Source organism: Episyrphus balteatus, chromosome 3 (assembly GCF_945859705.1).
Source record: "Episyrphus balteatus chromosome 3, idEpiBalt1.1, whole genome shotgun sequence".
NCBI lineage: Eukaryota > Metazoa > Arthropoda > Insecta > Diptera > Syrphidae > Episyrphus > Episyrphus balteatus.
In genome coordinates this window covers 75036368-75061058 of record NC_079136.1, presented here as the reverse complement: position 1 = coordinate 75061058, position 24691 = coordinate 75036368, and the positions used below count along the sequence as shown (strand labels likewise).

The following is a 24691-nucleotide window of genomic DNA, read 5'->3' as shown; positions in this document are numbered from 1 at the left end:
ACAAAAGAAAGTAAAATTTTGCAAACACCGTAATTTTTCAAATGTTGTTGGTAAAAGAAATCTGAGAAAAAGCCCCAAGTTCATTTCAACACGATCGAGCTTTAGAAAGTGTATATTATAAAGATCAGTGGATCTGAATAATAATTTATCTATAGCTCTAAGCTTTTCTTTAAACTGACGTCTGCGAAGCAACAAAAAAGATCAGCGAAATATAAACAAAATTAATTTTAGAATTTTATGACAACTTGTTGCATCTAATCTGATTTATTCGTCACATTAATGTTTGTTATAAGTTAAAGTATCAACAGGCACAAGTATTCTTAAATTAAGTGTTAAATGTTTATTATTTAGATTTACCCCAAATACGCGTAACTAAGTAGAGGATCTTAAGTAAATCTTAAAGTGTTGGTATTCTATTGCGAAGTAAAAATTTAGTTGGGAGCCAGATATTTGTTTTTGTTGCTCATAAATAATAGTTTTTTTCTTTAATACCGATTTAATTTCACAGCAATCTTCGATATCGATGTTATTTTTAATCAAGTTATCTAGAAAATTGATTACAAAAGGTGAGTTTAATACCTTAACTTAATAAGATTATGATGATCTTGGCAAGGTAAATGTTAAAAATAGTGCTGACTGGTCCATATCTGGATCATTGTATAAAGGCTTTAATTAAGAAATGGGACGGGGGAAAACTGTCAGAACAAGGGAGCAGCAAAGTACAGCTTCCAATTACACACGGTTGACCGTTGCCTATCAGTTTTGAAATTTAAAAGTTTAAAATACATATTTTTTTCGAATAAATAGTAAGCTTGCAGTTTTTACTTGTTTAGGATTCGAAAAAAAAAAAAATCGAATTCGAGATAACAATTTTACATGACACAACGATGATAGAGAATCCCAAAAAATTGGTTTGGCAATTCTGTCTGTCCACCGCCTGTCTGCCTGTCCATCTGATCACCTCGAACTACAGCCTAAACTACTGAAGCGATTTTCTTTAAACTTGGTAGTTAACAGTTTTAAGTGATTCCCTAGAGGAAAAATTAAATTTTTTTTTAGGACCAAAACTAACGGTACCTGTCATACCTATAACGGAAATATAAAAGTTTTTTTTTTTTCAAAAACGGCTCTACCGTCATTAACGGTACCTGCCATAAAACGGTTTTTTTGGTTTCTGAGTATTTCGTACAAGACTAACCCGATTTCAACCAAAATTTTTATACACAAGCGTTTAAATAAAGGTAATATTAAAATTTTGGAAAATTTGTATAACCAAATCTTTTTTGGATTTTTAAAAAATATTTCCAAATAATTTTTGAAAAATCAATTTTTTGAAAACGGTTTAATGCTAAATTTTTAAATTTCGTTTTTATGTGTAAATTAATTATTTATTCAAAATAGCATACCAACTTAATTTTTTGAAAAATGCTATAACAATTTTCAAAAGTTTTTTTTTTAAATTCCTTTTCATACAAGAAATCAGATGGCATAATTTGTTTTGTGATCAAAATCGTTAAAAACGTTGTTTCATTATTTATAAAAACATATTTTATGTATTCTTTTACATTATATTTTAATTAAAGCTTTAAGATAAGAGCTGGTTTTACCATAAGAGCAAGTACGTGCGACCCAGTCGTGCATTTTATTTAATGTAATGTATGAATCTGTTCTGCGAAGTAAACCAGTGAAAATATAGTCAAAATTCGCTCCATAATATTAATAAATAATTAAAATTTAGATTAATTAATCCTCTGTAGACACACCTGTTTTTTGTGACGTGATAGGCACACGGGTTTGGCTTCAATTTTTTCATGTCGCTAGAAATGTTTTGAAATAGATGTAGAATTATTGTATTCAGAATTCCAAAAAAAATATATTATATTAATGTAACGACATCGAGACATTTGAAATCAAAACAATTTACGTGTTAAAAACAACAAAAACTTTATCTGTATAGATATTTGAAAAATCCAGATAATTATCCAGATTTTACTTTCTTTCGATAAAAACAGTAGTGCCAAGGTACTTTATTTGTTGTGTTATAGGTATTTTATACAGAAATATCTAAAAATATTAACAAAAAAAAAAAAAAGCGGAGAAAATGGGGTTTGAAAAAAGCTCTCATAGAAAAAAATTATCAAAAATTTATTTGACATGGTTGCATTGAAATGTTAATATTTCTAAATATACGCAATGCACTTTTCAGATAAAAGTCTTAAATGGATCCTGATAAGATTTTTGAACAAATATATGCATAAAATTAAGAAATTTCTTTCGAAAAATTAGAAATAAAAATAAAAAAGTTTCCAGGTTTGATTTAAAAAAAAATCGAAAAAAAGATTCAATATGGCTACCTTCAAACGCTTATAACACAAGAACGACGTCAATTTTGATTTTGTTGCTCCGGTAGTTTTTGTTTTATAGGGTGCTTCTCCAAGTTCATATGAACTTAGCGAAGCATCCCCCCTGAATCGGATCGAAACTAGGTCCATAGCTATTTTTTTTTTTTTTTTGTTATTAGAACCGGCAAACGGATCCAACCTAGGTACATTCCATATTTTGTTTCTAATTAGATACGGTAATTTTGCTCCAATAGTATTTGTTTTTCTTATATTTCGCTCAGTTTATAAGTTTATATTTTGTTGCTGGACAGAAACGTCAATTTAGATTTTTTTGCTCTGATTTTTTTTATCACAACTAATAAGTGACAAAATATAAACCTTTTTTAAACAAAATAGCAACAAAATATAAACTTATTTTGGATTCTCTTAGTTTATACATATATTCTGAGCGAAATAACCAAAACAAAAAAACTACTGTAACTAATTACCAACAAAATATAGACCTAGTTTGGATCCAAGTCAGGGGGGATGGTTCGCTAAGTTTTTATGAACAAAAACTGCCGGAGCAACAAAATCAAAATTGCCGTAACTAATTTGCAACAAAATATGAAACTACTCCATAAGAAAAAAAACCTTTATTTAAAATTAGATGCCCATTCATTTTTGTAGAATTACAAAAATGCGTTGGCGTCAAATTTTCCACCTTCATAATTTTGACTCATTTAACGCTGTTCATAATATCGTATTTTTCTTCTTTATATTTTCAGATTGAAATGTATAAACCAAGAGACGCAATTGATGATTGGGAACGACAAGTCTCTAAGCGACAAGCTTTCCACAAATCAACTAAGCAAGAAAAAATAAGTAAATCAGACAAATCGGAAAAACTTAAGGAACTTACCGAACTTTTAAAAAACACACAAAGTTATAAAAATCAAAATTTTTTATCACCAAACAAAACTAAAGTAACAGATTTACCTAAGGTAACAGACTCATTACAACAAAATTTTAAAGAGCCTCAAAGTAAAGGTTTTAATAATCAATCTACCTTAAATGAAATTCAAACGAAGATTTTGAATTTGAAACTAAGTAATTCCAAACAACTTTATAAAACAAGAAACAGACCAACAGGAAATTCCTCGCATTTAACGCCATTAAACATGAATGCTTTAACAAAGCTATCGCATCATCAAAAATACCAATTACAATCTGCATCATGCGCTCGAAAAGAAGACTCTTTGACTCGATCTACATCTTTCTCTCAAATCGAACAATATTCTTACAGCCAGAATACTAATTTAAAACATTTCCAAGATGTAAAAGAACACCAAGATCAAATGACAACAGAATACACCGAAAATGTGTTAAGGAATAAAAAACTTGAAAAAATCTTGTTTATTCAACTTCAATATGGTGAGTTTATTTGTATGTATATAGTTAAATGTAATGACCAGTATTGAGATGTTTTGAATAAATACAAATTTATTCACAGAAAATAAAAAATTAATAAATGAAGAACAAAAAAGTAAAACTGACTTGAAAACAAACTACAAAAATCAATTGAGAAAAATTTCATTGAGTGTAAAGGAAAACAAAAACGAACAAAACCTGTCTGCAAGAAGATATAAGCAGTTAGTCTATGAAAACAGCCATCCATTAAAAACAACTACGGTTAAACAAAAAATGTTCATATCACCGGCCCAAAATTGTATACAAATGTTTCCAGTATTTAATTGTGCAGAACAGGGTGATAGGAACTTGAAAACATTCTTATTAGAATTGATAGAAATTCCAGAAAATGAAATAAGTTCTTTAAGTAACATTAAATTTGAATCTCAAAACATTAATCCAACAACTGTTCCAACACTTTCCCTTCACCGAAAATTTCCTGTTCACCTTCATACGCAAGTTGAGAACGAAAACAAACTATTTAACTCATCGAAAACAAATAAGACTGTAATTAAATATGATAAAAGCATCGAAAATAAAAAAAGAATATCTTCGGATTTGTTTTCATATTGTTTTGACGATAAATCTGAGGAGAAAATACGAACAGATAAATCAAAACGACGTAAAGGAATGTATATTGATAGTACTGATTGGGCAGACAACTCTCAGAATCAACAAAGAAAACTAGAATTAATAGTTCCTATATACAATTTAAATCATCGCCATTCGTTTACATATTTAAATAGCACAGAAAAGGAAGACGAAGATTATACTGGGTCAACCGATTATGTTCACTCAGTTTCTAATGCACCTCCAAAATACTCTCAACAGATTTTGGCTTTTCGAAGTTCACAACAAAATAATGGTGAGTCATTATTACACTTGAAATATATGAAGAAAAATTTAATTGAGTGCTCCCGTTTTATTCTTAAAATTTTAAAACGTTGTACAACCTAGATATTTGTGTTAGTTAGCTTAAAAACATAGATTGCAAAGATCGAGTAAAATCACGATTATTTTTAACAGAATATAAGTTTTCGTTGGTGGACAACGTCTTGGATTTCTTGTCTGCACCCAACCAACAAAGATTTTCGATACAAGTAAACAAAAAAAAAATAGATTTATCTTTCTCACACCGTTGAAACTTATTGAAAGTTAAGATAATAAGGGCGTCTTTTAAGGGTATCATTAGAAGGCCTAATCCCTTTTAAAATAAAAAGACAACCCCTTGTAACCCAAAATCGCAAATTTTATAATTGATAATATCAATCGACTTGTATTTAACTATATTAAAACACTTTTATTTAAATTCATTGTCTTTAGCTGTGTTTTATTTTCCTCGTGATCCGGGTCAGATCACTTATTTATTTGCGAAACAATAACAAAACAAAATCCTGCTTTTGTTGTAAAGCTAATAAAAACAATGATCTGATCTGGATCACAAGGAAAATAAAACATATAGTGGAGTAACTAAAGCTCAAAAATTGGCAATATTAGGGAACCCGGCCGAACAGCTTAGATTTTGATGATCTTTTTTTTCAAACGTCGGTAATTAAAAATACTTTAAAGTCTATAGATTAAAAATTGCCGGTGTTGCCGTTTTGATTTTTTAAATTTAATTGAAGATTTTTGTGAACAAAAACAAATTTTTTTCAAAAATTTTTCTTAAATTTCATAAATTAATTGATGCCAAAAGATTGTCTAGGAAATTCAAGGAAAAAACATATATGGGAGTGAGGGACAATCTTCCATAGTTCAAGCGATAGATGCAATTTTCTTATTAATTGACTTCAAACACAAAAAAAAATATTTGAACACAACGGCAACACCTACAATATTCAAATATACATTTTTTAAAAGCTAGAAGCTTAGTCATGTATGTAAAATTAAAATTAAGTTAATTGAATGAACGGCTTTTGAAAGAATGGTAATTGAACTCAGATTTTTGAAAAAAAAAATTATTTAAAAAATTTTAACATGTCGTTTTTTAAACTTGGTCGTAATATAAAATGCATTTATTTTCAATTTTTTTTGGTCGCATTTATTATGATTTCAAATGATAAAAGGAAATGTCAACATGTATTACGGTTTATGAAAAAAATTAAAAAGTATTTCATTTTCGAAGAACTTTTTTTAATAAAAGTTTTGAAAAAAAATGTAACTTATTTTTTTTTTAAGTTCAACATCTAAACATAAAATTATTTTTTATTCATTTAATAACCCTTACTGTTGAAAGTTAAATAGCAAAAATTTAAAGTTCCTATTTACCACAGTCTTTGAGAAAATTAATTATTTCAATGCAAACATTCAGTTTTAATAAAAAAAAAACCATTGAAATTGAAGTAATTTTTCATTTTTTTTTTCAAAAGTGTGATATATTTTACCTTTTTTGCTTCGAAATTCAACTGATAATATTTATGGCCAAACATTTTTTTTAAATAAATTCATATTGTATTAGAAAAAGTTTGGAAAAAAGTCATTTTAAATTTTTCTAATAACATTTTTTTTTTAAATTCTGAGTTTGAGGACCATTTTTTCAAAAAGTCTTTATTAAATTTAGTGGATTTAAATTTAAGGGATAAGAATGAGCTTCTGGCTTTTTAAAAATGTATTTTAAAATATTGTAGGTGTTGCCGTTGTTTTCAAAATATTTTTTTTGTGTTTGAGGTCAGAATGTTAGAAAATTGCATTTATCGCTTAAACGATGAAAGATTGTCCCTTACTGCCTTTTATATATTTTCCTTAAATTACCTAGAGAATCTTTTGCTATCATTTGTTTTATGAAATTTAAGCAAAAAAAATGGTTTTGTTAAAAAAAAAATTAATTTTAATTTTAAAAAACAATACGGCAACACCGGCAATTTTTAATCTATAGACTTTAAAGTATTTTTAATTACCTACGTTTGAAAAAAAAAATCGTCAAAATCAGAGCTGTTCGGACGGGTTCCCTAATAATTTTGCTTTAGTTACTCTACTAATAGCTTTTATTATTTACTAAATTATTTCGAAATTTACGGAGCAATAATCATTTTTATCAAAAAACAAAACCGACTTCCATGGACCAAAACTGCGTTTTATGGTTTTTCTAATAGTGTCTATGGCCAGAACTGAACGAAATGGGACCACACTGCAGGTAGCAGCTTTCCAATACAAAAAGAATTATCAAAATTAGTTCTCTCAGCCCAAAGTTGTGACTTATGAGGTAACAAAGGAAGTCGGTAAAAAAATAATTCAAACAAAAAACTATCTAATATTTATTTTTAGGCACATTCCTAAAATCCAAAAATAAAACCCCGTTAGTTTATGCAGAAAAAATTTTTTTTCTGAATTTCGTAGTTTTTACACAAATTTGCTTGTTTTCAAAAAAAGCCGAACTTCCAATATTAACTGCCAATTAAAAACTATTGGTGCCTTTATTATAAATATGGTGTACTATTTCGATAATAAAAAAAAAAAAATATGTTTTATAAGCTTCAAAGGACGAAAGATATAGTTTTTACAAATTTTGTGGGATCTTTGTTGGTTTGTAACAGACATGTCACATGGGGCTACAAGGGGTTAAGATAATAGGGGCGTCTTTTAAGGGTATTATTATTAATCTCTTTTAAAATAAAATTAAAACAAACAAAAAAAATAACACAAAACTCACTCTTTCGAGACACATCCCGTAGTGACTCCCGCTTACAGATTTTTCCTGAAGAAGGACGGCGTATATTAAAATGTTGATATTCGGCAACAGCGAGGTATCTGTCAAAGAGGAAAATTGTCCGATTTCGTACGAATCATGCTTCGAGGAATACACAGCGCACATACGTCGATTTGTTATATCTACGCGGTCACAGTTGAAAAAATGAAAATCTTAAAATAAGAAAACTAATAACTCTATGAGTAAATAGACACTTGCAGGGTTGCACGAATAGTCCCTTATCCTTTAAATGCCTCTCGCATTGTAGTTATCAATTTTCGGTTCAAACATTTTATGCAATTTTGTAAAGCTTTTTAATTTTTGTCTTTTAAGCAGGTGAAATGAAAAAAATTAAAATTTCGAAGCAATAACATGTAATATATCTGGCGTTTTCTGTTGAACTGGTAAGTTAAGCGGGTTCTACTGTTCATGCTATTTTCTATTAAAGAATATATAATATGGTTTATAGACAAAATAAATCATAAAATTATTTTGGCCGCCTAAATCTGTCAAATCGACCTATGTGCAGCGCTTTTGAAAGTTTTGAATGCACAAAATTTTAAAATGACTTGACCCAAAATTATTCTCAATACTATTAAGTAATTATCATTCGTTTGAGTATCTAGGTTGTACAACGCCCTCACTTGCAATCTAATCAGCTGAAACCTAACATGGCTTATACAATAAAAGTCAAATTTAAATTATGGGATTTGGCTCAATAAAAAACTAAAACCACTATAAATAAAACTAAAACCACTATAAATTCAATGAGTTTCTCCTGAAAATTCTATTTTAGGAATTTTCGATGGTACGGTGAGGCTTTCCGATTCAAACAATAGATCTTTTACAAGTGAACACGATATAAATATATACACAAATAGGTGTATGTATGGTAAAACATTGCAATCAGACAAAAACACAGTAAGCAACCAGAATAAGTAAGTAAAACTGCTATATTGTATTTATTTATCCTGTTAGTTCCAGCGTTATCCAATTGAATAGATTGTTTTCAAAATAGGACAAGTCCATTTGAAAGAAATTCGTTTTATACTTTATACTTTTTATGAATCAAAATTAATTTTTTGAAAACAGTCGGTTCAATTAAGAATATAATTTAATAATTTAATTCTTAAAAGAACCAGCTCAAATTCCCAGCTTTTGACACAATCTCAAATTTTATCGACTGAAACAACTAAAATCGATTATACTCGAGATTCAGATGAAAATTATAAAGATGCATTGGATAACTTAACGAGTGATACAAATAGTTACCTAAAACTTAATCATGCAGTTTCGGAATCAATTTTAAGTCAGAATAGATACTGTATAAAACATTCACCACCTAATTCATTTTTGAGTCAACAAAATTTAAACATGAATGATTCATCATCGCCTAATTCATTTTTAAGTCAACCAAATTTGAATATGAATGAATTTCGAAAAATGCAAACAAAAAACTTATCATCAGGAGCAAATACTACAACAAAGTCAAAGGAAAAAAATAATTTCCACAAAGACTTGTTTTCTATGTCTAAGCTCTTAGTAGGAATGGCTCATCGGTCAGACGAAAGATTAGTTCCAGAGCAACGTCGAAAATTATTCACAGTAAGTGGACTTTATTCACAGTACACACTCATATTATAGTGAGCATAATTTGTATTTCCATAACCCTTTTCATTCTTGATTTTGAGATGCGGGAAATGCGTAGTAAGTAGCTTTGACAACATTTTGCCCCGCAGCAAATTCGACTGCATCCGATATTGAACGTCTTGTCGTGCAAGCTATGCTTGATAACTTTTTCTTCAAACGATCCCTTCTCTTTCAAGCTTAACCCCCTGAATACAATAGTGTAGCTGTGGCTAAAGCTTGTAGCGCAAGTTGAAGAATTCTCAACTTTTTCCTCAGCTGCCACCAACTTTTGTAGGGTTTTCTCTCAGTAAAATTTCAGTTTTCAGTTTCATTTTGTTTTTTATTCATTCATATAAATTACTTAAAGCTAGATACAATTATACAAATTAAATTAAATTGAATGAAGTAAAAAAAAGTAATCATTCTTTAACTTATTTAGTTAGTGTTGAATGACACGTTTCAATAAATAATTTCAATAAAGGTCTGATGTGGGATGACAATCAGTACAAAGTAAATTCGTTATTATAATTATAATAAATGAACACAATATTTCAATCTATATACAATTATTTAATTTAAGATACAAAAGTAGAATTAAAAGATAAAAATGAAGAAGAAAGATAAAATGAAGAAAAAATCAAAAAACGTAGGAAGAAATAGAAAAAAATTAACTTAACAATTTCAAAAGGTAAATTAATTATTGTTATTTTGTGCTGATAATTAATTTGGGATTCTTAAAATGGATTCAATTTGCTCAGTTTCAACAATGAATAGCCAGTCCTTGACTTTTTTCAAAAAAAAAACTCAACCGGGTAGTGTTTTTACAGTACTACAAGCTACAGCCAGAATTGCACCATTGTATTCAGCCAGTAAATTTTAATGTCATTGTTGTGAGGCATCCCGCCTGACTCTAACTCCTATAAAGCGCTGTTGTCGGTAGCATTCACCGTAGTAGGTGTTATGGTCTTTTAACTTCCTTTTGCCCGACCTTCCCCTTCCCTAAACCCTTCCATTACCTATCCTCACTCCTGCCCACCCTAACCCTGGGGACAATGGATCCATCGAGATCCGAGTGGGATAATTCGACTTGTCGGTTTATCACCCCGTTCAACCTAACCTAACCTTCCCCATCGCACTTTTTGGATGGCAGTTTTATCTACCTTACAACAGTCTAGGAGCACCGCTGGTTATTCGCCTGAACGTGGTCTGTTTGGGGACAAACATTCCTCTTGCAGATCCGAGATTTGATGTCCTTCTGTCGTTTGCAGGGTCACACCGCTCCTTATTGGCCTTAGCTCCGAATACGTCGAAGTAGCTAATATATGTAAGGTGTTGACCAACTAGTTCATCCTAACTGGAACTATAGACACCGCCGCCGTTGGTCTCATCTGGGAAATTCGTTTGCTGACGCTTGGAGAAGTGACTTAGTGGAAACACGAGCGATTGAGAAAATAGAAGGATGCTATAGCAGGAATGAGGTTGGGAAGTTTTTCCAGAAACCAGTGAAGTCGATGACCAAACCATTTCCATCCTTTAACCTTATCAGTGTGGTGTTAGAGCAAGAAGGTCCACCATACATCAAACATTCACCCCAAATATACCCACCACCTCTGCGTTTGACAGCTGTATAGAGACATTTTTAGCTTTGGCTCCCTGCGAATTTTGTCCGATTGTGTAGGATGACGATGGAGAATGCACGCTGGGGGCTGTTTCTCGACAAGCTACATACATCAGCTACATTTACTGCATCGACGACCCCAAAAATCAATAGCTCCATTTAATATTGAGAAATATTGTTTGTGGTCGGAATAATTCAATAATACTAAAATTTTATCCGTGAGGCCAGATGGAACGGAGATATTGAAGTTTAAATTCGTTGATGTAGCTGATGTAGTTGATGTAGCCACTCGAGAAAGGCCCCTGCTCCGTCAGGATGGGGAAAGACATCACGTATACCTTTGAAGTCAAAATGTCTCTAACGTCAACACCAGAGGTACCCTCTTTCAAAAATGCGTCCAGTTGCTTGTATATGCCGACGATATTGACCCATTGGAAAAAACACAGCGTAACGTCAATGGCGCTTTTGTGAGCATCGAAGCGGAAGCGGCGAAAAAAGTTTTAACGGTTTAACACTCGACATTGACTCTTGCCAAAAACTGCTAATTTTTTTTTGAGAAGGCAATTGACCAGCAAAGCTCTTTCTCGAGCAACTAAGGTGTCCCTATACAGGACTGTTTTCATTCTAGTCCTGCTATATGACCTTGACGAAGGCTGATGAAAACACCCTGGATTGTTTTGAGAGAAAAGTTCTTCCGGTGATTTTTGGTCCCGTATGCATTGGTGCTGATTGGAGAAGAAGATACAACTTCGAACTATACGGGTTGTACAAGGACACTATTTTGTTCTCTTAGAACATCTATGATGGTTCGTTGTGCGAACGACGAGATTTCAACTTTCCACAAAAATAAACCATCATCAATTGTTATATACGTAACCACATTATTGGATGGTGGTTTTATAGTTGAAACATGGTTGCCAACTGCTTTAATATATTTATTTTTGTAAAATTATAATTTTAATATTTGCCATACCTGTGTTTGATAAAAAAAAACAACTTAAAATGTCATTTTAAGCTTTTCTATTTGTATTTTATTTGTCTTCTTGGGACAAAATTTACTCTCTCCATGAAACCTAACAAACGAAACCTTTTCACTAAATTTACAAAGTTAATAAAATGGTGGTCAGTTGTTATGGAGAACCTCTGTCACACATAACTTAAACCTTCAATTAAACACCTTTTGACCAAAAATGCATTCCTTGTGTTTGCTTTATCCTAAACCCTCGGTCCCAATTTCATCAGTGTTTCATTTTTTTTTTTTTCAAACAAAGTTTGGTGAAGCCAATAAGGCGTTAAGTAAATTCTTTACATTTAATGTTAATAGACTTCACTGTGTTGTTTCATACTAAATTGATGATTAGTTTTGGAAACCTTTTCACCTTCAATATTTGTATATATTATTTAGTTTATTCGTGCCTGTGGTAAATGAAATATTTACCAATTTTCAATGGGGTACCATTTTTTTCAGTATTTTTAGGTAATAATTTACTCTAGACTGTTAAAATTCTTGTAATAAAAGAAAATTTCCTATCAAGTTTAAAAAATAAATAAATCCTACACATATCGCTGGCTGAGAATTATAGGGTTGTATGTCTGCAGGCGATTCCATAAAACATAAAACGGCCAGCGATATGTCAACCCTTGAAAAAAACACCCTTTGACAAAAAATATTTTTGAGGACTGCTTTTTTTACACTGTTTTGTTGACCTTCACCCCCTCAATCTTTTTCGTGAAAAAACACCCTTCCATTTAAATTTTTTAATAGACTCTTTTTATCCTTCATCCATAATAGTACTGCTAGTAAGCTGCTTATGCGAAAAACTTCGTTTTGCATTTCGCTCCGCCATACCCTGTCCGAACATCAAACTTGAAAATTATATACTCAAATTGTACACAAATAATTGAAGGATTTTTTTAATGGCTTTTACTGTGCATTTTTCGTAGCATGCATATCTTTGATCAATGTTTTCTTTTGTTTTTCTGATGATCTATCTACATAAATATTTTTTCCGCTGAGAATTTATAAGCATTTCGTTTTCCTGATGGAGGCATGCATCATACCTATACTCATTCTTAAAAAAATGCATTTCATTTTAAGCATACTTTCCCTTAATGCTATATCAACGTAAAAGTGATAACATCACAGGTGAAACCATCTGTAATTGTTTGTTTGAATAAAAATATTCATGTCACTTCAGATTATATTGGTCTTAATGAGTATAGCTCTTAGTTTTAAGAATTTTTTTTCCCAAATATGACATGACTAATAATAAAATGAAACCTCCAATTTCAGTATACCATCATCTATAATTAAATAGTTGGAAACGGAAAAAAAATCAATATCTACTTTCTCTATATTACACCCAACAAGCAACAACTTTTTGCCGCCACTTTATAGCAAATGCAAAAATTAACTTGAAAACCCCCAAACATACTTATCGAATCGCGAGCAAACAATATCGATCTGAGAACTCAAAAACAACTGTTTGCTCTTCAACGCACGAAAATTGTTTCCCAAAATACAAGGATTAATGACGCAACAATAAAGCTTCTTAAATAGATACATAAAATACTTTTATTTTTAGTTTTTCCTCCACACGATTTGCTCTGAAAAAACGTCTCTATAGCGAATAGCTATTTTATATTTTTATTGCGCATGGATAAATATTAAAATCGTTTAAAGTTGTTTTGACCAAGCAGGAAGTATTGTTTCGTTCGTCGTGTGTATAGGCCGAAAAGTGTCATTTCAATATTACATATTTTTCTTTTCTATAGTACTTTGATGGTTTTGTTCAAACATAATTTATAAACATATTTAATTCTCTTTTATAATATTAATTCTTATTTTATGGAGTGTTTAGTTTGTTTCTTATTTAATTTCTCGTTAATTTAATTCATGCCAAAACCTTTTACCGATACCAAAAAAAAAAAAAAAAGTAAAATTTATAGCTTAAACAAGTTAAATAAAAAGCTCTCGTTCTGAAGTCAAAGTATTTATTTTTTTCTGTCAGACGGAGGAGTCCAAGAATAAAACAAAAAATGTGAAATTTTTCAAAAACGATGATGGTGTTTGTTTTGTATTTTTGCAAATTAGCATTATGAGTTATTTTGTTTGATATTAGTTTTGTACAAAAGCGCACGTAGTCTTGGTGTTTTTAATAGCTTTTGTCATCCTCCTGAGTAAATAAATAATAATGATTACTAATAATAATTTGAAGTCCGAAAAATTCTTAATTAAACTTGTGTTAAGAAAGCTTATTACACCCTCATTAAATTTTGTATAACATTATCTTTATAAAGCACATAGTGTAAACATTTCAACTAACTTACTTTGAATATGACTTCAAGTGTTGTTTAAATTAATTTTATTTCATAATTGATTCAATATTTTGGTCTAGAATTGAGAAAAGTGAAACTCATTTCGGTTATGGTTTTCGAGTCTTGTTAAAGATTAGGAAATATTCCTAGCTTGATTTTAAGGCTTTTTATACGGTTGTGGTTGTATAGATGATTAGATTGATTTGATATCAAATCGGTATTATATGCTTTAAATGCATTGTTTTTTCCACATTTTGAGCATGTTTTAATCGTTTTTTTCAGTGCTTAGAGTATGTTAATTTTCAGTATCACAACAAGATACAACTGTATGAAAAAAATGTTTGTAAATTGTGTATACATTTTTAAAACCATTAATAGATTCTAAAGAGAAATTATTAGACATATACATTTTTTAGCAGACATTATTGACTTACTAGTTAGGGGATAAACTTTCAACTTGTTGAACTTTTAGTACATCATACCTACATTAGAGTGGTCCAATTTTCGGTTTTTACATTTCCTTTGTTCCCCACTTAAAAACTTGTTGCATATCGTCAGTGACGCGCTAAAAGTGTATAACTCCATTTTACCAAATTTTACGGAAGATAAAAATAAACTTCCTATTTTCAATGTCAGGCGTATTATTTTCTCAAATTTTCACTTTGAAATTGATTATTTCGAAAACAAAATTGATTAAAAATACCTCGATTTAAAATTTTGAATTAAGTGTATCATTTATAACTTTAAATGTTGCCTTTGTTTTTTTTTATTGTGTTTTTTTTTTTTATTTTATGTTAAGTCATTTTTCAGAAAATCCTCCCGCCTAAATGGAGGTACATAGTTCATTAATTTTAATTCTTGTCATTCGCTTATTGAAGTTGAAATATTCTCGTACATTTAATATGTATGCAAAGTTAAGGGCTATTATTGTTACTATTTTCAAGATTGGGGTGCTCAGCTTTAGGAAAAATGATAGAGCATCAGCTTTTATATTTATAATTTGAAATAGTATTAATTTAGCCCATTCACATTAACTGGAAAACTTACGTTATTTAACCCCCCAAAAACCGTATAAAGCACAAAATTAGAGTTTTTAGACCTTTGAATTCGATATTAAGACGCGTATAGCTGAAAACTGGGTACTTATATTCTGGTCATACCTCTACTCCCAAAATTTGCTCGGCCTACTATCAAAAAACTTTCTTTTTACTCACTTTTGACGATTACATAGAGAATTTCGGAGTAAGATCACTTCTACAATATGATGGTTACAATAACGATTGTGGGCTCATTTTATAGATAATTATAAGTACCTACTATAATTCATTCTTCAAGAATTACCCAAACAGATATATGAAAAAATGTCATTTTGCCCTAACCTTGGGAGACAACCCCGCACTTTGATCAACTATAAAATTTTATTTAATCAATTCACGGAATTGTTTTCTATATAATTTTTTGATAATTTTATTGTTAATAATTCTTACCTTTGTCATCTTTTGTTAAAATATAATAACAATGGAGCTATTCAATAAAAAAAATATCAATCTCTTTTTTCCAAGATGGCGGTTGCTCCCGACCTCCAATCATCCCAACAAATTGACTTTTATGATAAGGACAATCACCCGAACACATGAAAAAATGTTGTCCCGCGAAAAATGCGATTTCATGCCCAATTTTTTTGACTAATTTGCCTGAGCTATAATAAGATGAAGAAATTCAATTTTTATTATCTATCAACTGATGGTTGTAAATCGCAATAATATTTTTTTTTATACAAAAAGCATTATAATTTCATGCAACTTTAATTGTAAGGGCAAGAATATGCAATCTGGCCGTGCATTTTAATTTAAAAGGCAATTGTGTCGTAAAAACTTTAAATTTTATTTATCACATTTCACCAAGTATACGTGTCTACATTGTATGTTGTATTATCCTTGTTAATTGTTAAAAGCAAGGAATTAATTTTTCATCTTAAAAATATATTTTTTTGTATTCCTTCGACGCGACGTAGGTATTCAATTTAGAAAACATAGTTGCTTCTTTTAAAGTTTATTCATAAAAAATAGAAAATGCATCATTGGCACTTTTCAAAAATATAATAAAAAACATACCTAAATAAGAAACACAAAATTGTGATAAGCAAAGCAAAATGCATTCAATGACATGCTCTGATTGCCACGAACATACTGAAAGAAAATCAAATACTGAATTCAAAAACAATGGAAATTCAAACAATCAAGAAGGCGTAAGTAGAATTCATACGATATTTGACGTTTCTTTAATTTTGAAATAATTCAGTTTTTTTTTTTATTTTAATGTCTTCGATTAGTTGAAACCTTTAAATTCCTTATAAATCTTGCTTTGTTGTACATTTCTTCTATTGCTATTGTATTGATGTTGTTAAGTGTTTCTTTTTTTTTTCAATTTCAAAAAAAGTCATAATTAATTAACTGAGCATATTCTATATAGTCCAGTCAAATGAAAATTCAATGTCGCTCCACCATTATAATTAGGTATACAAACATAATTTATAGGCGAAATCGGCACTCCACCAAGTAAATAACTAGTTTTTAGAAATAAAATGCATGACTGTATCGCACGTACTTGCTTTTGTGAAAAAAGTTACTAAGTATATTTTTTATTGAAATGGGCTTTGTCGTTTACGAGAAAGTTCTAAATAAATAAAAAATATAGTTTAAAAACTAAAAATACTCTATCACGCACTTAAAACTATAAAATAAGTCAGTTAAATTATTTTATAGTTTTTAGCGCGTGATAAAAGCGTATTTTTAGATTTTTAAACTATATATTTTATTTTTTACTTTTTAGTCTTATCAAGATTGAAAGTAGGTTCAATTACACTTTGGTTTTGGTATTAGCCCCCAATGCAACTCCCCAGGGTCCGGACAGCTAAAATATTGTGTAGTCATCTGAGCAATAAATGTGTATAAAGTTTCATTCCGATGCGATAATTGGAAGTAGTCTAAAATTGATTTGGGGTGTTTCGATCTCCCAATGCCCTCTCCCCAGGGTCCAGACCACTAAAATATTGTGCAGTTATTAGGGCTACATACAGGGTGTCCGGTAAAGAATGGATAAGCCAGAAATGGCTGATAGCTACACTTATGACTGTTTTAAAAACAAATAGAAAAAGTTTCTATCTCAACCAGTTTAGAAAATATTAGCTTTTTTTCGTTCAGTGAATTTTAAATTGCATCATCTTACGAGTTCGTTCACCACAACTACGAATGAATGGATTTTATAAATATCTATTTTTTTATAATTTTCTACAATAATGGGCTCAATAAATAAGAAATTAAAAGTTTTCATAACCTTTTGCACCTTTTTTTTTTTTTAATTGAAATTTGTTTTTCAACGCATTATGAAAAATTTTAAACACTTGTGGTATAAAAAATATCTATAGGAACGTAGGTGGCTAACTTTTTTTAAAATATGCGCGTCTAAAGAGAATTTTTTATCGTTTTTTAGAGTATTTAGGAAGTTATTGGTACCAAAAAGCCAAAAAAGGCGTACTAATTTAATGAATTAATTTTACTGTATTATCTTAATTTTTTTCATATTGCTGTCAAAAATGCATGAATTCAATCGGTTTTTTTCTAAAGTCATATTTTACAATAATTCTTCTAATACATTACCTATCATTAAAAAAATATTAAAACTGTTGAATAGTACCTAGTTCTTAAAAAAATACTTTAACATTTATTTAAGCGCAAAGTAGAAAACAAATAAAAAATAAAAATTGAGAAAAGTTAAGATTTGTAGTCACGGCAAATGAAAGGTCATCACAGGGTGACCATTTTTTCGATTTTTTTTTTTCGAATACCCATAATATTTTTAGAACTTTTACTATACTTTTTCTTGTAACTATACTTGTGGATTAAAAGATGTTTTCCAATTTGATAAAGAAATGGAATATTATAATTGGGAAGTACCTACTGTTGTTAAATAAGCTATGGCATAAGAACTAGTTCGAGAAGCATGCTCGTCAATGTGAACCTCCTTAACCATTTTCTTATTTTAAGTACAGTCGACTTGTTTTTGACTTATTTAAAATTGACAAAAAAATACCTAACTCACTTATTTATCTCATTTAAAAACTCTTACTAGAAAGAAGAACTACGAAAAAAATTATTTAATTACTACTTGTACATTTGTTTTAGGATACTCGTACTCACATAGCTGAAGAAATATATCGCAATGAGCAGTCGTATGTTGAATCATTGCAAACAGTTGTATTAAAATATCTGAATGTTTTGAAATCACCGGAATATGCTGGAATGATAGAATCTAAGACTGTGGACGAAATATTTTTCATGGTTCCGGATATTCTTGCTATTCATGAAAAATTTCTAAAAGAACTAAAAAAACGTTTAGATACTTGGGTGCCGGACCAAAAAGTAGGTGATGCATTCGTAGAAATCGTAAGTAAATGCACCGTTAACTAAGGCTCAGATTTAACAGAATTTTTTATTTCATTTATAGTTTTCAAAAACTGAAGTATTAGAAGTGTACACATCTTTTGTTAATAATTGTAATAGAGCGAAAAATGCTATCCGCACAGCCAAACAGTCAAGGCCATCATTTGCTAGATTTTTGGAGACTACAGCACGTGAACATAAAGGAAAACTTACCTTGGACAATCTGCTGATTAAACCAGTGCAGAAGTTTCCAAAGTTTGTTAAATAATAATTACTTAGTTGCTATTTTAACTAAATCAATATAATTTTTTCAGCTATGAAATGCTTTTTACAAGACTTATTAAACATACAATTGGAGAACATCCAGATCAAAAGCATCTCCAAGCGGTCTTAAAACTAGTTCATGACATTTTAGTGCACATAAACTGTAAGGAAAAAGAAATTTTAGAAAATGGTCAAAGAGAGGCAACTCTTCGGGAAATAGAAAACATAATAGAGGGTATAACAGATCTGATAACTCCTGATCGACATTTCATAATATTTGATCTGGTTTCAATGCCAACTGGTCAAGGGACCAAAAAAGAAAGAGGTTTTTTCCTTTTTAATGACTTTCTTCTGATCACAAGTGTAAAAAGAAAAAGCGGAACAATCAGAAAACAAAATACGTAAGTATTAAGACAATAATATTTCACAGCAGTTCATTATATTCCCTTTTTCTTTCCAGCTCTTCTTGTCCCGCAAGTATTGCAGTTACATTGGACTCAATTAAATACAAATTTCTAACAAAGGTTTCTCTAGAAAATTTGGAAAATATTAAATGTGAGTGAAAAGTAAAATATCCGCAGTATTAAAAAAAAATTAACAGAATTGTTGTGTTTCTCCCTCCTCATTTCCTTACCCTAATCACTTTCGTCTATTCCACGTTTACTTCCGGTCTTTTCATTTCGTAGTACTTCTCCAATCTTATTATCATACTTTGCATCTTTTCTTCATTTTTCGCCATTACCACCACATCATCTGCGTATGCCAATGAGCAAATTTTTCTTCCTTTCCCGAGTTCCTTTTTTCCCAGTTCATCTTTTTATCCGCAAGTTGATCATAATTGGGCTTATCGGGCATCCCTGCCTTACTCCTTTTCCCATCCAATTGTAGTTTGTTGTTTTTTTTTATGTAAAATGAATTACTACTGAGTTGTAGAAAAAATAAGATTAAGGTTGCCGAACAGCGTAATAACAACATTAATATCAAATTATTTTGTTTTTATTTTTTTTAGCTAAAGAGGAAACTTTTCGAAGAGAGAGTAATGAATTTGAGCAAATGGCAGATGATTCCAATAAATTGCAACAAATTGCTGAAATAGCTGCAACAATCAAGTATCCGCATCAAATGTTGGACGAAGTCATTCATGATATACAGCTAGAAGTTCAAGGTCAGCTTTCTGAACATCAATTAAATGAAACGCGTCTCAATATGCTAGATATTACTATCAATTCACCGTAAGTTTGCTTTTTGATACCTTTTGTTTTTTTTTTTTTTTTTTTTGCTAACCGTTTTATAGTTTTTGAGACGTTTTTTTAAATCTTCAGATGTATGATTTTAATTTAAGTACGGTTTATACATAGAAAGAAACCACATAAAATTAAATTTCATTTTGATTTTACAAATGTCTTGTCTGAAGCGATGCACGTGCCAAAGTCAAAATTCCTAAAAGAATACCTCAAAAACTATAAAATGGGCTATTTTGAAAATTCCACCAAATTTTTCTTGATAAAACCAACAATATACTGGAATTATTTATTTCGATTTAAAAAAAGCATGTATCACCTGTTGTACGTTTATAAATATCAATTGAATAACAATGAAGTTTTATTTTTTTGTTTAGAAATGGAAGCCAGCATCTAGAAGTAATATTTAGTAGCGCGGAAAAACGTTGCTTGTGGGAGGAAGCTTTCAATGAAGCTAAGCAAAAACTAGGTAAACATTTTAAAAAATATTTAATTAAATCTTGTGCCCTTGTAGTAACCCAAGAGCTAGTAGTCTAAGAGCCGGCAGCAGATTTCTTGCCCGAGATTTGTTATCGCTGTAAATGGACCTTCTTGCTTTTTTAATATAATTCGGTTACCTTTCGCGCAAGAAATCTGCTGCCAGTTCTCGGTCTATAGCGACTTTTTTTATTTCGGTCTTTTGTGAATACAAATTTCTCTGGGAATATTTCCCTTGTTTCACACATGGGAACGAAAATTATCATGAAAAGTTTCCCTCGAAATTTATTGGTATCGGCAATAAATTTCCCTGGGAATATCCTTGAAATAGATTCCGAGTGAGATTTACGACCACAAAATAGATTCCGACAGTTTTCCTGACTTTTTCTTTCTTTGAACTTTGAAGAGTAAAAAATTAAACCTTCAAAACCTGGGTGTCTTAATACCAATTTTATATTTAATTTTATTGTTTAGCTGCAACTTTAGAACGACATCCGGTTCCAGAGTTTGTAACTTCGATTCCTATTGTCAAGACAAGGGCTGGTCTACAGTTCACATGCGCAGAACCAACTCTACGTGAACCGAAAGAAGTATGGGTGTGCAATAGCGACGGATATGTTGGGCAAGTTTGTGTTATGAGCCTCTCCCCGGAACCAAACATTACGAGCTGTAATGGTGTGTGTAATGCTAGAATTTTATGTCTTGCATCAGCCCCAGCGTGGAGCGAAAGGTATATTGAAATCTTTTGTATAATATAATGTTTTATTAATTGAATATTTTTGTACAGCAAGAATAAACGGTATCGGAGCTCCTCAAATGATAATACTAATGCAAGTGAGCTTCAAAGGAGTAGCTCACCTAAATTACCTGAAGCCGAGAGGAAAAGACTTAGTACAAATGCAACAAGTGATATAAAGTTAGATTCGAATAGTTCTAGTGATGATTCTGAACCAGAAGTTACTTCAAAAGAGAATAGGATATCCAGTCCAGTTCATCTTCATGCAGGATTAAATACAAACAACTGTCTTACGAATCAGGTAAGATTTTCTGTTCAAGGACGGATTCAAATTAGTCGTATTTTAGTAGCATAGAAACTAAAGCCTTCTAAAAGTGTTTTGTTTTGTTAATGTCGTTTTCGGTTTTAGAAACCATATTGTAGATTTTTGAATGAAAAGTCATGGATAGCGTATTCAATGTGAAAGGATATTTTATTACGTTTCCAGTAAGCATTCTTTTGAAAAAACTGTGTAACGTATAACGATTCAAAAATGTAATGGGTGTGACATATTTTTGTGACGGGTGTGACATTGTAGGAAAAAACGTATTTATACAATATATAAACATTGAAGAAAAAATCAATAACTTAACATTTCATATATTTAAGCATTTTTTTTACAAAATAAATCATTTATTAGGGTCAGAATCTGAATATACATTAGAATTACTGACTCGAGATTTGTTTGGGAAAAATATTTAAATTTTGGAAAATTGTGCTTTACTGAAAACTTAATTTAAATGAATTATCGTGTAGGTCTAAATCATAAAACTAAAGAACTTGGGTGTTGTTGTCCTTTAAAAATGATATTCAATAATAAACTTTATATCAAAAATGCGACTCCATTTATTGTTATGCATCAGAACTAGAAATCATTTTTTAAATTTAATTATCGTTTTAAGAACGCCTCCTATTCTGACGAAACACAAGGAAACCAATCAACAATGTGGCTGGGGACTGAAGACGGTTATATTCATGTTTATAACTGCAATGACACAATTCGAATTAAGAAAAACAAAATCAAAATTCAACATGCATCAGCTGTTTACTCAATCCTGTAAGTTTTTTAAAAATTGTTATCCTTGTGATTTAAATGGCATTAACAAATCTTTTGACAACAGGCACATGGACAACAGAATATTCATTTCATTAGCTAACGGTGATTTATGTGTGTACCATCGCGAGAATGGTAAAAACATTTTTTCTTAATTTTACCTAAGTAAAATTTTTAATTAATTTTAATATTTTTTTTTTAGTTGGCTGGAATACAACCTCGCCTCTCTTTATTTCGATTGGAACCGTTTCAAGTCCGGTGACGAAACTGATGAACGTATATGGGAAGTTGTGGTGTTCAATTCAAGGAATAATAAAGGTTTTGGATACTAAAACTTTGCAAGTGAGTTTTCTAGTATGAAAAAAAATATATTCTATACAACATTTAGGGTATTATGGCCCTTATTGCGAGTGTCGTTCAACTTTTAATGCGATAAAAGTCGATGGAATCGATACAAATCTGTTTTGGTATTGTGTTAAGATACCAAAAAAACAGCAAGATACTTGCTGTTGTGAATTATATTTTTTTTTTCGTGGGTAGGTGTTGAAATCTTCAAAAGATTCTATGAAGTCCGGAAAACGCGTTCTCATAGATATGTTGGATTCTTACTGCACTAAAACCACCTCCTCCTCCCGATTGCAACTAAGTTCAGATGGAACTTATCTAGCAATTTATCTTTCTTGAAGTTAAGTTACTTGTTGTAGGTAACTTTCCGGTGAAAGTTCCTACTGATGATATTTAAAAATAGCTAAATAACATTTTTTTTAAATTGAATCATAAGTAATGGTTCAAATTTTGTTTTCAAAAAAAAAAATATTTTATAGGAAATTAAACAAATAAAATCTCTAAAACATTTAAATTTATATTAATCAATGCCGATATTTTCAAATAAACGAATTAAATTGAAAAATGTCTTCTTTGTGAATTATGATGAAAGCAAAATTGTAAACGAAAAAGATCGGACGTTTAAACAAAAAATATCGTTCACAAAAGATATTCACAATGCCAAAATACCTTTTTAGGTAATCGACAAGAAATTCACAATACCAAAATTCATGTTCGATGATCGACTATCGACAAAAGTCGTCTATCGATAGACAAATACACTCGCAATAAGGGCCTATAATTTTGGTTTTGGAAATATAACCGAAATTCCACAAGAGTGTGTTTCTCTGTGTACACGAAAAAAGTGTTAATGGCCTTGCAAACAAGGCACAGAAAAACGCACTCTTGCGGGATTGGATCCCAGGGGTAAAAACCGGGGTTTGAAAACGGCGATTTTCCAAATTTTTTGTTTTGATTAAAATATGGAATATAACTAAAATAGTTAGGCAAAGCTGAAAATTGGTGGAAGTGTTTATTTGGATATACTTTTCAACTTCAATATATTAAAAGTCCTTAGCTTTATCCCCAGGGCTAGATTTACATAGAATTAAAAAAAAGCGCAGCGAGTACTATATTTTGGGGCAGCAAAATGATATTAGATTCTTGTAGAATGGCTAAATACAAACATTTATGACTATGGGCCTATCTTATATTTATTTGTGTGTTGTTACTGGGTTGAAGTACATATGTACATAGCTATAAAAAAAATTATCTCTCCTAGGTTGTTCATCAAATTCAAGTGTCATCAGACTCCAAACCAATAACAAACATGGCTCTCTCTTGCAAAACTGTATGGATATCTGTGCAGAACTCGGCAAATATTAAATGTTTTCATGCAAATACGTAAGAAATTTTATTAAAAATTTATATATTTTACTAACTCTCCTTCCCATAGGTATATTTTGCTGACTGAAGTAAACTTAGGACCAGCTGTAAATAAAATGTTATCTAGTTGTGATGACATCATTCGTCAACATAAAGCAGCTTGTTTACGTGTTACGTCATTATTATCGTGTAAAGATCTAATTTGGATTGGCACTAGTGCAGGAGTCTTACTGACAATATCCGCCCAAGGTTTTGAGAATGGATCAGTTAATGTTGTCCCATCAGGTATTCCATATGGACATACAGGTCACGTAAGATTCCTTACTTTTGTTGAGACATCATCCCGCGGCCAAAATAGCACTTCCAAGTTAACAGATTCAAATTTAAGCATATACAATAAGAACCAAAGGTATATTTGACACGATTTGATTCGTCTCAAATTGTAATAACAAAATTTTGCTCATTAAAGATCACCAAAGCACTGTAAAACCAAGACGCAACAAAGTAATACACTAGTGATATCAGGCGGAGACGGTTTTGAAGATTTCCGGAGCTCTGGAACAAATAGCTTGAGTGAAATTGCTGGACGAGAAGACAGTACAAATCATTTAATAGTATGGCAGATATAAAATAAAATTCATTGTATTTTGATATCTCTACAAAATTATAAGAATTTTCGAAAACGTT

The 24691-nt window shown here is 30.5% G+C and overlaps 2 protein-coding genes across 7 annotated transcripts in view; one reads left to right on the top strand and one right to left on the bottom strand.

Moving 5' to 3' along the window:
- Window positions 1–7675, bottom strand: part of LOC129917228 (serine/threonine-protein phosphatase 2A regulatory subunit B'' subunit beta) — a 21386-nt gene extending 13711 nt beyond the window's left edge. Inside the window, exon 1 of one of the 2 annotated variants that reach the window (XM_055997643.1) lies at window positions 7441–7675. In XM_055997643.1, the coding sequence (XP_055853618.1) occupies window positions 7441–7602 (162 nt within the window). In that variant the 5' untranslated portion in view covers window positions 7603–7675. The remainder of the gene's footprint in view (window positions 1–7440) is intronic. The other variant, XM_055997641.1, reaches the window with a different exon arrangement.
- LOC129917224 (rho guanine nucleotide exchange factor 17) lies at window positions 174–24691 on the top strand. Of its 5 annotated transcripts, none has more exons than XM_055997629.1 (19): window positions 174–566; window positions 3110–3755; window positions 3835–4656; window positions 8273–8414; window positions 8613–9081; window positions 18226–18486; window positions 18548–18738; window positions 18798–19148; window positions 19208–19302; window positions 19757–19979; window positions 20366–20457; window positions 20940–21195; window positions 21253–21502; window positions 22143–22297; window positions 22362–22429; window positions 22497–22636; window positions 23901–24022; window positions 24075–24413; window positions 24474–24691. In XM_055997629.1, exons 2-19 carry the CDS (start codon window positions 3116–3118, stop codon window positions 24631–24633), a joined length of 4776 nt encoding a protein of 1591 aa, XP_055853604.1. In that variant the 5' UTR covers window positions 174–566; window positions 3110–3115; the 3' UTR covers window positions 24634–24691. The 5 variants fall into 5 exon arrangements, with proteins under 5 accessions (XP_055853604.1, XP_055853603.1, XP_055853607.1 ...); XM_055997628.1 differs by lacking the exon at window positions 174–566 and adding an exon at window positions 2758–2927; XM_055997630.1 differs by lacking the exons at window positions 174–566; window positions 3110–3755; window positions 3835–4656; window positions 8273–8414; window positions 8613–9081 and adding exons at window positions 15486–16046; window positions 16111–16289.